The sequence below is a fragment of the Pristiophorus japonicus genome, chromosome 2, assembly GCF_044704955.1.
Source record: "Pristiophorus japonicus isolate sPriJap1 chromosome 2, sPriJap1.hap1, whole genome shotgun sequence".
In the NCBI taxonomy this organism is placed as follows: Eukaryota; Metazoa; Chordata; class Chondrichthyes; family Pristiophoridae; genus Pristiophorus; species Pristiophorus japonicus.
In genome coordinates, this window is record NC_091978.1 from 149,603,548 (window position 1) to 149,618,411 (window position 14,864).

Consider the following 14,864-nt stretch of genomic DNA (forward strand, 5'->3'; position numbering starts at 1 on the left):
CTGGGGATGAGGGGCATTGAAATTATAATTTAAATAAACAAACATCTTTTGAACAAACATTTTATATGCTTATTGGCAGTTACAGTAGTTGAGAGTACGACTTTCTTTTGCAGTAATTTATGTAATTACATGGTTATGATTTTTTTAAATTCCACAACCTTCATTTAAAAAAAACTTGTAGGGACTTGGTTTTTTTACAGATACAAAACTCCTATTCACTGCTTATTTTTTTTTAATGTAGTTGTAGGTACATTTTGGAGTCTTTTCTGACCCAATTCAGAAGATTCATGTGGAAAAATTGACTAAATCAAAAGTAGCAAAAAGGTACTGATGAATGAGTAATCAAAAAGCCAAGTAACTCAATTTTTTTCAGAGCTGCCATTTATAAACCAGCAAGTTCTACAAACTATTTGAATTCTTCAAATAATTTCTTCCCACTGTTTTTGGCTGCTATTTTTCTTCAAAGGTTAGAAGTGTTTGAAAGTTTCTCCAACAACTATGTTGGGGCATGAGTTAGAAATCTTTTGAGTGTCAGCTTGGCTTGATGGTGGCACACTCACCTTTGAGCCAGTGGTTGAGTTCAAGCATCAGGATTTCAACATATAATCTAGGCTGACATAATCTAGCAGCAAGCTACTGAGGGAGTGCTACAGTATCAGAGATGTTATCATTTGGATGAGACATTAAACTAAGATGCCATCTGTTCTGCTTACAAGACATAAGCAGTTGGAAATGAAACATCAAAAGATAAAAGATTACATTTTTCAGCATTTAAAAAAAATCATCTTCAAGTAAAGAGACTATGTATGCTTATCTTATGTCATTTTCAGCATTAAATAAACATTTGGAGCTAATGGTGTGTGGACCAATGAGTTTTTTTTGTTCCAAAGAAAACTGATATTTGCACCAGGACCAGAGGGTGGGCATTCATGTTTATCTGAAGTCAGTCAAACAATCAAACCATGATGAATGACCACCCGTTCAGGTACTTGACACTAGAAAAATCTTTCAGGCTAGTGCTACACCAAGAAATGCAAATCTACGGCAGGAAATTAAGGGGGGTGGGGGGTGGATTTCAGTCACGTAAGTAAGCAAAAATGACAGGTTTTGAGGAGGGAAAAATAAGCAATTCAATCTACTGTGGGAGGTAGAGCAAAACTAAGTGGGGATAAAAAGAACAAATACATTTACTTACATCTTGAGCAAGTTTGTAAAGTGGTAAATAAATATTACAAATGTGATATCTGTAAAGTGCGTGTTTTTCAGTATCAGAAAAGTATGTAATATTTGTATGTGGTCAATCCTGTGCTGCATTGTTTCAGTAAATTTACTGCATTAAAGTGATAGGTGAACCACTGTCATGTTTAGATTGCAGTGGGACTATAGTAAATACTGGCAACTATACTCTGGTCCTAGACTACTCGTGCTTTAAGTCACCGGAGATTTATTTTTGTTCCTTAATTAGTGGTGTTGACACCTGAAACATTAATCTAGAGTAAACAATCTGACGTGAGAAAAGTACCTCTCCATAACTGGATCTCAAGTGTGAGCAGATGATCGCTACATCTAGCTAATATAATTTCTTTGGTCATCCATGAATGAATATACTAGAGTATATTATATAAGCTGAGTTCACTATTGTGCTTATTTCACTAGTTTGGCGTAGGAGCACTAGAGTGTAGCTTTCTCTTAAAAAGGAATGAGAATACAATTCAGTAGCCAGATTTCAAAGTAAATTTATGAGCTTAATTCCATAAACTCAACACGAAGTAAAATCTAGGGTAGGTCTGAATTTTTGTTGAGCTCAGCAGCATTTTTTTTTCATTCTTGTAGCTAACTTGCTACAATCTAGAAGCTTTGAAATTCATTTCGGTATATCATAGGTTACTGAGGCCAAGGGGTTATTGGCCTGGGAGTCGGTAGTCTGATGGTCATCCAGAAACATCTGTTGTGTAGCATTGCTGTTTATTCTTTACTGATAAATGTGTTTTATCTAGCATCCCAATGGTTGTACTACAAAGTCCATTGTGTTACATCCACAGAGCACTCTTTTTACTGAGTGATATACTTTATGTATTATTCAGTTACAGGGAATTGATATTTTCAACAAAAATGTCTTTCTTTTCCCTCTCCACCTCAGTATAGACATTTGTCCAGATATAAAGATTAATTTTGTTGCCTGAAATAACAAAAAATTGATGAAGATTACTTATATTTCATGAATGACTCCACTCCTTGCTTACGTTTTATTTAAAATTGGACATGCAAGAAATTGTCTGATCGTGGAAAACATGCTGTGTCACCTCAATAACAAACACTGTTCGTTTTTTTTTTACAAGTGATATAGTGAGATTTTTCCCTTACCAGTTAGGATAGAAATTAAGTGGGCTCTGATCTATCATGGGTCTCTTGTCTTCTGTCTCAAAATGCTGTGTTACGGAATTTATAACTACTTTAATGTTTGCTACATTGTGAAAGGAGTTTAGAAATTGTATTCTTTGACATTTAGCTACTTCCCAAAACTGATTGTGTATATATAATATTGCACTCTCTTTTCCACTCCCCACCTCTCTCCGAAGGTTCAGTAAGGTTCTTTTGTAATGAAAATCATTAAATTGTGCAATTAACACAATAGGTCAACATCTAAAGTAACACAGGTCTCACTACGCACATATGGGCATATTTCTTCAATTCAACCTTTGGAATCCTCATACCATACTGCCAACTCTTTTAAGAACATAAGAAATAGGAGCAGGAGAAGGCCATGCGGCCCCTCGAGCCTGCTCTGCCATTTAATACGATCATGGCTGATCGGATCATGGACTCAGGTCCACTTCCCTGCCGGCTCTCCATAACCCTTTATTCCCTTATCATTCAAGAAATTGTCTACTTCTGTCTTAAATTTATTCAATGTCCCAGCTTCCACAGCTTTCTGAGGCAGTGAATTCCACATATCCATCATCATCATAGGCAGTCCCTCAGAATCGAGGAGGACTTGCTTCCACTCCCTAAGTGAGTTCTTTGATGGCTGAACAGTCTGATACGGGAGCCACAAACCCTGTTATAGGTGGGACAGACATTCGTTGGGGGAAGGGGTCGGTAGGGCTGCCTGCACCTGGCCTCTTCATGCTCCTTGCATCGAAACTCAAAGAGCTTAACACCCTCCCGGATGGACTTTCTCCACCTTGGGCGGTCTGCGGCCAGGATCTCCCAGATGTCAGTGGTGATGTCGCACTTTACCAGGGAGGCTTTGAGGGTGTCCTTATAACTTTTCCGCTGTCCTCCTTTGGCTCGTTTACCATGAAGGAGCTCCGCATAAAGCATTTGCTTAAGGAGTCTCGTATCTGGCATGCGTACTATGTGGCCTGCCCAGCGAAGCTGATTGAGTATGGTCAATGCTTCAATACTGGGGGTATTAGCCTGGTCGAGGACACTGATGTTGGTGCACCTGTCCTCTTGGGAGATTTGCTGGATCTTGCGGAGACATCATTGATGATATATCTCCAGTGACTTGAGGTGCCTTCTGTACATCGTCCATGCCTCAGACCCATACAGGAGGGCGGGTATTACTACAGCCCTGTAGACCATGAGTTTGGTGGTAGATTTGAGGGCCTGGTCTTCAAACACTCTTTTCCGCAGGCAGCCGAAGGCTGAGCTGGCGCACTGGAGGCGATGTTGAATCTCCGCATCAATGTCTGCCTTTGTTGATAAGAGGCTCCGCAGATCCACAACCCTCAGAAGAAATTTCTCCTCATCTCAGTTTTAAATGGGCGGTTCCCTTATTCTAAGGTTATGCCCTCTAGTTCTAGTCTCCCCTATCAGCGGAAACATCCTCTCTGCATCCACCTTGTCAAGCCCCCTCATAATCTTACACGTTTCGATAAAATCACCTCTCATTTTTCTGAATTCCAATGAGTAGAGGCCCAACCTACTCAACCTTTCCTCATAAGTCAACCCCCTCATCTCTGGAATCAACCTTGTGAACCTTCTCTGAACTGCTTCCAAAGCGAGTATATCCTTTCGTAAATATGGAAACCAAAACTGTACACAATATTCCAGGTGTGGCCTCACCAATACACTGTACAACTGCAGCAAGACTTCCCTGCTTTTATACTCCATCCCCTTTGCAATAAAGGCCAAGATTCCATTGGCCTTCCTGATCACTTGCTATATCTGCATACTAACCTTTTGTGTTTCATGCACAAGTACCCCCAGGTCCCGCTGTACTGCGGTACTTTGCAAACTTTCTCCATTTAAATACTAACTCGTTCTTTGATTTTTTTTCTGCCAAAGTGCATGACCTCACACTTTCCAACATTATACTCCATCTGCCAAATTTTTGCCCACTCACTTAGCCTGTCTATGTCCTTTTGCAAATTTTGTGTGTCCTCTTCACACATTGCTTTTCCTCTCATCTTTGTATCGTCGGCAAACTTGGCTACATTACACTCAGTCCCTTCCTCCAAGTCGTTAATACAGATTGTAAATAGTTGGGGTCCCTGCACTGATCCCTGCGGCACCCCACTGCTTACTGATTGCCAACCCAAGAATTTATTCCTACTCTCTGTTTTCTGTCCGTTAGCCAATCCTCTATCCATGTTAATATATTACCCCCAACCCCGTGATCTTTTATCTTGTGCAGTAACCTTTTATGTGACACCTTGTCAAATGCCTTCTAGAAGTCCAAATACACTACATCCACTGGTTCCCCTTTATCCACCCTGTTTGCATAGCTTCAGTTCACATAAGGAGTAACATTGGTTTGAGTGTTTAAAGTTAACCTGAATTAAATTTTACAATGTTACATTTTTATTTTATAAACTAAATGTACAATCCACAGTAAGATGAAGGGTCTAAAATGTATCTAGCACTAGACTGAGAACATTTCTGGCGGAAGCAAGTAATAGAATTGTCTAATGAGAGAAATGCAAACTATTTTTCTGTGGTAGAAATCTTGTAGAGGTTCTATTTTGCATAATTTCAAACTACAGGTATTTGGAGACAACCTAGAAACATGCATTTTGTGTGGAACTTTGCTCTGTTATTGTGAATAGACATGGAAGTCGTCCTTCACGGAACTTTAGTATCTGAGATCAACGGAATGCCATTTATCCCACTTGAGTAATATCTTTGTCTCTGTGATACGAGATCTTCCTTTGCCAGAATAAGTGTCGTCCCTGTGTATTATTTATGCACTGCTTTATTATCAGATCCAAGTTACTGAAGTGGCATAACAGACTAATAGGAAAGGGAGCTTCCCTACTAATAAAAGTTATGGAGCAACTGAGGTGTAATTTCTTTTCATTGAGAAAACAATTAATCTCAATGTAAGTTGTTTCTAAACTATATACTTATCAGTAATTATTGTTGAAACTTCTGGAATTTTTTTTTTTTTTTACAGAGGTCAGGAAAGTGCTGGAATTGTGACAAGTAATGGAGGTTCCCCACCTTTATATATGACACACAAGGTATGTATTTTACTCTGTAATAGAGTGTTATGTTATATATTGATCTTTACGGCATTGCTAAACCAATCAGGTTCAGTATTCTTTTGTACTGTCTCCCTCTATCACGTTACTCTATCTTTGTTTTCAGAAAATTTGAGTTACCATCTTCCAGTACTTTTACAACATTTATTTAAATGTGAATTTCCTAGATTAGGGACTTTGTTATGATTTAATGATAGACAACTGATTCTTCCAAAATAATTTTGTATTTTGATAGAATTTATGTTTTGTCAAGTATATTGTATTTTGGTAGAATTTATGTTTTGTCAAGTATATGGAAAGATAATGTGTGAAGATATTTTTTATTGTTTCAGTAAATTTTGAGGATTTGGTAATTTGCACCCTTATCTGTTGAGTGCTCCCAGGTCAAAATTAGTGAAGCCAATTGCAGTCAGTCCCAATGTTAGGAGCATCCCCTTATGCACCAGTGTGAATTTCCATGCCAGCCATCATAGTCTGCTCTTAATTAGAGATTGCTTAATTCAGATTCAAATTATGCAAAACACTTTTTGTACTGTTTAAATTATTTAATTCAAACTACTAGATAATTTTTTAAAACCAAAAACCAACTTTCCATTGATAGAAGTAGACTACAATGGTGCCTGAGCGACGATATCAATGTATAATTGTGTGCTGAGGAGATGGACCCACTAGGAATTGCTTACAGACAGTCCAAACTAGTTTCATTTTGATCCTGAAAATGCTTTTATCACATTGGTGTTGGCTGCTTTTGAATGCAGCACCCAGGAGTGAAAGTCGTGTGCTAACTGAGTAGTTTTTAAAAACTCTGCCGAATATCTCTTAATTTAGTTTGTATCCATTTTTGTCTGATTACACTTCTGCGAAGTGCTGTGGGGTGGTTTTTGTTTTAAACATTAAAGGCGCTATACAGAAATAGGAGGACAGAGCAGATGAATGTGTGATTGGAGAGTTGGTGCAGGACAGAGGACTTTATATTCATGAGGCATTGGGACTGGTTCTAGGGGAGGTGGGACCTGTACAAGCTGGATGAGTTGCACCTCAACAGGGCCGGGACCAATATTCTCATGGGGAGGTTTGCTGGTACTGTTGGGGAATGTTGAAACTAGCTTGGCAGGGGGATGGGAACCTGAGCGTAGGTTCAGAAGGGAGAGAAGAAAAGTTGGAAATGGAAGGCTGAAAATTAGTATGAGTTTGGAAGGCAGAGAAAACAAAGGCTGGAAAAAAGACAATAAAGAAGTTCGGCAGTGCTTAATGGTATATACTTTAATGCAAGGAGTTTTGGGGCCAAGTTTCCACAGGAGTTGCTCCTATTTTTTTGGAGCAACTAGTTTTTTTTTAAAGAGTATCTTAAAAGTCGCAATTCTTCACATTTAATTTGCTCCAGTTTCAGTGAGTTAGTTCAGTTTCTTTTTAGTTCAGTTTTTTTTTCAAAAGGGGGCATTACCAGCTACTTAAGCCTGTTTTGGCTATTTAAGCAAGTTTAGACAGCCAATAGTTACTCCAAGCTAGCTTAGGCCAGCGTATGTGTCCACTTTTATACGCTCAGAAAAACCTTGCGGACACTTTAGAAATCAGGCGCAGGTAACCAGAGATGGGGCCGGGGGGGGGGGGAAGTTCGAGGATTTTCCAAGCACTAAACACCTTCACAACAACATTAAAGAAGCATAAGTACATTTAAAGCACTAAGCACTAAACAAAGCACAAAAATAAGCATTCAATAACAAATAAAAAATACAAGGAAAGTACCAAGACTTACAAAGCACTAAACAAAACATAAAAAGTAATAAGCAATTAATTAACAAGTAAAAAATAGAAGGAACCCTGCATCTAAAGCACCAAGACCAAAGTAATAATCAATCAATCAATCAATAACAAATAAAAAATAGAAGTCCTACCTTTATGTGAAGGGAAGGCAGTGGGCCACCGATTGCGGGGATGGGGGGGGCGGGGGGAAGAGGAGGGGGGCAACGATAAACATACGAGTCTGCCCAGTTCCCATCCTACTCACGTCTTGCCCCCAATCTCATTGCTTTCCTGCTACCCCCGCCACCCCGAACATCTCCAATACAGTCCCAAGGAACACTCGATTGCCTCAGTCATCTTCCTTCTTGATGGTCACTTTTGCCAGCTCCTTCTCCCTTTCTTGTTTGCCTTTCTGTTCCCGGGATCTCCTATCTCCGATGACGGACATTGCCGTCTGTTCCCTCGCAGGTCGCGGCGGGGAGCACATTCGGCCAGGGCTAGGGGTGGCGTGCTTTGGGCCATCCCACACAGCCTGCAGCAGACGCACACAGAATCTGGGGGCGCGGAGCTACTGCACATGTGCGCACACTCTAGCGTGCATGTGCAGAGGTCCTGGTACTGTTTTCAGCGCCGGGATCTGGCTCTGCCCCCCATGCATTCTGCTGCGCTACGGCAGGGCCCTACATCGGTGTTGCTGCGTGGAGAATATGAAGGTAAATAATAGGCGCCGTTTCTGTTCTTAAAAAGTCGGCTCCCCTCCTCACGGAGGTGCGCCATTCTAACCCTGGGTGCAAACTTGGGTCCATAGTGACTAAGGCAGATAAGCTGATAGACACATGGAAGTTTGATATAGCAATTACAGAAACATGGCTTAAAGTAGAGCAGGAATGGCAGCTTAACATTCCTGGTTGCAGAGTTTTCAGATGAGATAGAGAGGGGGATAAAAAAGGAGGGGGGTCACAATATTGGTTAAAGAAACAATTACAGCTTTGAGGAGGGATGATATGTTGGAAGGATCATCATATGAGGCCATATTGGTTGAACTGAAGAACAAAAAAGGGGCAATCAGACTGCTACTATAGACCCCCAAATAGTCAGAGGGAGGTAGAAGAGCAAATATGTAGGCAAATTTCTGAGCAGTGCAAAAACAATAGGGCAGTAATAGTTGGGAATTTCAACTACCCTAATAGTAACTGTGATAGAATTAGTGTAAAAGGTATTGAGGGTGCAGAATTCTTAAAATGCATTCAGAACTGTTTTTGCCAGTAGCCCAAAAGAGAGGAGGCAGTTCTGGACTTAATTTTAGGGACTGAAGCTTGGCAGGTGGAATGAATATCAGTGGCAGAATATTGGTGGTACTGATCATGGGCCCAAGTTTCCACATGATTTGCGCCTGATTTTTAGGAGCAACTGGTGGAGAACGGACTATCTTAGAAATCGCAATTCTCCACATTTTTTTTTCTGCAGTTCTAGTCAGTTAGAACAGTTTCACTTTGGAACAGAATTTTCTCTTCAAAAGGGGGCGTGTCCGGCCACTGACGCCTGATTTCAAAGTTGCCACAGTGAAAACGTACTCCAAACTAACTTAGAATGGAGCAAGTGAAGATTTTTGTAGAACTGAAAAAACCTTGTCTACACATTAAAAAATCAGGCGCAGGTTACAAATTAGGCGTCCAGAACGAGGTGGGGGGGGAAGGGAAGTCATTAAATTCTATAATAAATCCTTATTTATATTTATACAAATATTATACAAATAAATCCAACCTAAATAAAAATTTATAAGCAAAGAAAAGATTAAATAAACCATCTTCCTACCTGTGTGAAAGTGCTTCAGCCAGGGATAATGCTGCAGGAAGCCTCACAAGTTGAGGCAGCCGTTCCCGCGGGGGAGGGGGGGGTGGGGAGGAGGCAGCCGTTCGTTCCCGCAGGGGGGGGGGGGGGGGAGGAGGAGAGGCAGCCGTTCGTTCCCGCAGGGAGGGGAAGAGGAAGCCGTTCCCGACGGCGGGCGGGGGGGGGGAAGGGAGGGAGTGCGGGCCCGACCGACCGACCGAACGCAGCGGGGGGGGGAGGAAGCCGTTCCAGACGGCGGGCGGGGGGGGGGAAGGAGATCGTGAGAAGGCTGCAGGAAGCCTCACAAGTTCAGCAGCCATTCCCATGGCGGGGGGGGGAGGCCGTCGGGAACCGACTGCCTCAACTTTCTGAGGCTTCCTGCAGCCTTCTCACTGCTGCAAGAAGCCTCAGTGCTGATGGCAATGTGCTTTTATTAAAAAATGTTCAAAAATTAAACAGCTACAAAGAACTACAAAAATGGCCGAGTGCCAATGTTTTCTTCACACTGCGCGTGCGCGAACGCTCCAACGCGCACGCGCAGGGTTGCTGGCAGGAAAAAAACTAATTTAAATGGTACCCGCCCCCTCCCACTTACAAAATCGGCGCGAGTGGTAGGCTCCGCCCCCCTGGGCACCGCGCCAAGCAGACATGGAGCTGCAGGGCACTCCAGAATCGCGCGTTTTTTTTTCGGCTTGAAAAATGAGCGCCCAGCTCGGAGGGGCGCCCGTTTTTTATCGTGTGGAAACTTGGGGCCCATATTTCAGTTGGATTTAGCATAGTTATGGAAAAGGACAAAGATAGATCAGGAGTAAAAGTTCTCGATTGGTGAAAGGCCAATTTTACTAAGCTGAGTTGCGATTTAGAAAAAGTGGACTGGGAAAAAGCTACTGGAAGGTAAATCAGTGGGAGGCATTCAAGGAGAAGATAGTGAGGCTTCAGAACAAATATGTTCCCACAAAGAAAAAGGGTGGAACTCCCAAATATAGAGCCCCCTGGATGTCAAGCAGTATAGAAGATAGGATAAGGAAAAAAAGAGACGCTTTTGTCAGATACTGAGAGCTTCAATGCTGCAGAAAGCCTAGAGGAGTACAGAAAATACAGGGGTGTAATTACAAAGGAAATTAGGAAAGAAAAGAGAGGTCATAAAAAAATTATTGGCAAGTAAAATCAAGGAAAACTCAAACATATTTTATAAATATATAATGAGCAAAAAGAGGGCTAAAAAGGCAAGGGAATACACAATAAATGGTAGGACACTGAGAAGTGTAGAGGAACAGAGCGAACTTGGAGTGCATGTCCACAGACCCCTGAAAGCAGGAAGGTAGATAAGGTGGTTAAGATGGCATATGGGATGCTTGCCTTTATTAACTGATCCATAGAATATAAGAGCAGGAAGGTTATGCTTGAACTGTATAAAACACTAATTAGGTCCCAGCTAGCGTACTGCATACAGTTCTGGTCACCATATTACAGAAAATATGTCATTGCACTAGCGAGGGTACAAATGAGATTTACGAGAATGTTGTCGGGACTGGAGAATTTTAGCTGTGAGGATATGGTAGGCTGGGGTTTTCTTTGGAACAGAGGAATGCTGAACGGAGATTTAATTGAGATGTATAAAACTGTGAGGGGCCTAAATAAAGTGGATAGGAAGAACTCATTTCCCTCAGTAGAGAGGTTAATAACCAAGGGCCATAGAGTTAACGTAATTGGTAGAAGGATTAGAGGGGAGTTGAGGAGAAATATTTTCACCCAGAGGGTGGTAGAGGTATGAAACTCACTATCTGAAAGGGTGGCAGAGGCCGAAACCTTCGTCGCATTTAAAAAAGACTTTGCTATGCACTTTTAAGTGCCATAGACTACAAGGCTACGGACAATGAGCTGGAAGGTGGGATTAGGCTGGCTAGCTCTTTTTCGGCCGGCACAGACACGATAGCCCTAATGGCCTCCTGCTGTGCCATAAACTTCTATGATTCTATATAAATGCAAGTTGTTGTTGAAAATAAATATAAAGCGGAATGATTGCTCGACTATTCAAAATAAAATACAGCAAATATTTCTTAAAGACAGCTGAGGAAGCTACATAACTATTTATAGTAATATTGTTCAGAGATTCTGTTAATCAAACCGATCACTGTTATACTTTTAAATCACATAATCTCCTAATCTGAGTTACAGGTGAAAAGTGATTACTTCAAATCAAATTCAATGAATTTTCCATTTTATATTGCAAATACTGAGAAGACTTAATTGTAATTTTGTGGCAGCTCCATATCTTTCAGATTTGTGTTGATTTTCACACTTCATTAAGATGGAGAGTGACACAGTTAATTCAGAGACTAGGGTCCTGAAGTTAAAGAACGGTAACTTCGATGGTATCAGACGTGAATTGGCTAGCATAGACTGGCGAATGATACTCAAAGGGTTGACAGTGGATAGCCAATGGCAGACATTTAAGGGTCACATGGATGAACTTCAACAATTGTACATCCCTATCTGGCGTAAAAATAAAACAGGGAAGGTGGCTCAACCGTGGCTAACAAGGGAAATTAGGAATAGTGTTAAATCTAAGGAAGATGCATATAAATTGGCCAGAAAAAGCAGCAAACCTGAGGACTGGGAGAAATTTAGAATTCAGCAGAGGAGGACAAAGGATTTAATTAGGAGGGGGAAAATAGAGTATGAGAGGAAGCTTGCAGGGAACATAAAAACTGACTGCAAAAGCTTCTATAGATAGGTGAAGAGAAAAAGATTAGTGAAGACTAATGTAGATCCTTTGCAGTCAGAGTCAGGTGAATTTATAATGGGGAACAAAGAAATGGCAGACCAATTGAACAAATACTTTGGTTCTGTCTTCACTAAGGAAGACACAAATAACCTTCCGGAAATACTAGGGGACCGAGGGTCGAATGAGAAGGAGGAAGTGAAGAAAATCCTTATTAGTCAGGAAATTGTGTTCTGGAAATTGATGGGATTGAAGGCCGATAAATCTCAGGGGCCTGATAGTCTGCATCCCAGAGTATGTAAGGAAGTGGCCCTAGAAATAGTGGATGCATTGGTGGTCATTTTCCAACATTCTATAGATTCTGGATCAGTTCCTATGAATTGGAGGGTAGCTAATGTAACCCCACTTTTTAAAAAAGGAGGGAGAGAGAAAGCGGGGAATTATAGACCGGTTAGCCTGACATCGGTAGTGGGGAAAATGTTGGAATCAGTTATTAAAGATGTAATAGCAGCGCATTTGGAAAGCAGTGACAGGATCGGACCAAGTTAGCAAGGATTTATGAAAGGGAAATTATGCTTGACAAATCGTCTAGAATTTTTTGAGGATGTAACTAGTAGAGTGAACAAGGGAGAACCAGTGGATGTGGTGTATTTGGACTTTCAAAAGGCTTTTGACAAGGTCTCACGCAAGGGATTAGTGTGCAAAATTAAAGCACATGGTATTGGGGGTAATGTATTGACGTGGATAAAGAACTGGTTGGCAGTCAGGAAGCAAAGAGTAGGAATGCTCTTTGCACTAGTTACTGCCTTTTCAGAATGACAGACAGTAACTAGTGGGGTACGACAAGGTTTAGTGCTGGGACCCCAGCTATTTACAATATACATTAATGATTTGGACAAAGGAATTGAATGTAATATCTCCAAGTTTGCAGATGACTCTAAGCTGGGTGGCAGTGTGAGCTGTGAGGAGGATTCTAAGGGGCTGCAGGGTGACTTGGACAGGTTAGGTGAGTGGGCAAATGCATGGCAGATGCAGTATAATGTAGATAAATGTGAGGTTATCCACTTTGGTGGTAAAAGCAGAAAGGCAGAATATTATCTGAATGGTGATAGATTAGGAAAAGGGGAGGTGCAATGAGACCTGGGTGTCATGGTAAATCAGTCATTGAAAGATTGAAAGTTGGCATGCAGGTGCAGCAGGCGGTGAAGAAGGTAAATGGCATGTTGGCCTTCATAGCGAGAGGATTTGAGTATAGGAGCAGGGAGGTCTTACTGCAGTAGTACAGGGCCTTGGTGAGGCCACACCTTGAATATTGTGTACAGTTTTAGTCTCCTAATCTGAGGAAGGACATTCTTGCTATTGAGGGTGTGCAGCGAAGGTTCACCAGACTGATTCCTGGGATGGCAGGACTGACATATGAAGAAAGACTGGACCGGCTAGGCTTATATTCACTGGAATTTAGAAGAATGAGAGAGGATCTCAGAGAAACATTACATTGTGACGGGATTGAACAGGTTAGATGCAGGAAGAATGTTCCCGATGTTGAGGAAGTCCAGAACCAGGGGTCACAGTCTAAGGATAAGGGGTAAGCCATTTAGGACCGAGATGAGGAGAAACTTCTTCACTCAGAGAGTTGCTAAGCTGTGGAATTCTCTACCGCAGAGAGTTGTTGAGGCCAGTTCGTTAAATATATTCAAAAGGGAATTAGATGTGGCCCTTACAGCTAAAGGGATCAAGGGGTCTGGAGAGAAAGCAGGAATAGGGTATTAAAGTTCCATGATCATATTGAATGGTGGTGCAAGCTCGAAGGGTCAAATGGCCTACTCCTGCACCTATTTTCTATGTTTCTATTACTACTATGTTTATACCATTCTAATAAACAAGTTATAGGCAAATGTTGCAGGTCAGAGACTTGTGCAACTGTTCTTTGGAGCTTGGTGCTGGATCTAAACAAATGTTTTAAGCCTTGAGGCTGTAATTTCAAAAGACAAGATAAGGATACTCCAATACAGACTTTGTGCTATGCCTCATTGGTTTTAAAACTGTAATGACTTACTGTGTCCTCAAAACAAAAAATAGGCTATGTTCACCCAGGACCTAAATTCTGATTTTGTTATAGTATTGTGTTTTGTCAACGGGAGCACTTTCAGAGGATATATAAAATATGAACATTGATGCGTCAGACATGGTAATGGTAATAGTAGACAGCTCCCCTATTAAACAATTCTCACCGTCTGCTATCGGCAACTTACCACCCCCAACCTCCCCCCTCCTGCTGTCTAAACTTCCCTTAGCCTAATAGACCCTAATAGGGGGTTCTAAACATGTAAACCCTTACCCTCGTCCCATCTCTGCGAGTCCCACGAGTTCGGGCCATTCGTGCCTACCTCAGGCTTCCCATCACATCACCCATCAGCAATGGTGACTGGGCCTCCTGCGGTGACTGAACGACATCCAGCAACGGTGACTGGACCTCCAGAAGCGGCGACCTGGACCTGGCTATCAGGCCTCCACCCCACCCCCCACACCCCTCCAGCGGCGATTGGAATACCTCTAGCAACGGCAGATAGGCCTCTCCTCCACGACGGAGTCTGGGCCTCTTCGACGACGGCTGGACCTCCTTTGGCGAAAGGCGACCTCCTCCTCAACGGAGACTGGCCTCCCCTCCTCCTTTAGTGATGACTGGAGCTCTCTTTCCCCATTGGTGACCTGGCCTCTTCTCCTCCTCCAACAAGTGGTGAGTACCATGGCTGTGACCTGCCCTCCCACCCTGAACCCCAGTGGCCCACTGACCCTCTCAATGCCTGCCCCCAACCAAGCCACGGACCACCTACCATCAAGGGCGCTACCCAGCGCTGAGCCTGCGGTCAACCTCTCGCCGTACGCAACTAGGCCTATATAGCAGTGCCTGGTCTCCAGTCGTCTTGGACCCCTTGCCACTGGGTCAAGACCGTGCTCAGCTAAGTCCGTGTGGTAGCCGGCGTGCAATGACCATCCCACGTTAAAAGAACTCATGCAAAGACATCTTTCACTCCTCTAACATGACGTTTGGGACCTGGAACGTCAGGACCTTCAAG

The 14,864-nt window shown here is 42.3% G+C and overlaps 1 protein-coding gene across 1 annotated transcript in view; it reads left to right on the forward strand.

The window, feature by feature from the left end:
• The window catches only part of ppat (phosphoribosyl pyrophosphate amidotransferase), an 81,606-nt gene that overhangs the window by 20,418 nt on the left and 46,324 nt on the right, over nt 1-14,864 (forward strand). Inside the window, exon 2 of the mRNA XM_070869883.1 lies at nt 5,402-5,468. Coding sequence (XP_070725984.1) covers nt 5,402-5,468 — 67 coding nt within the window. The remainder of the gene's footprint in view (nt 1-5,401; nt 5,469-14,864) is intronic.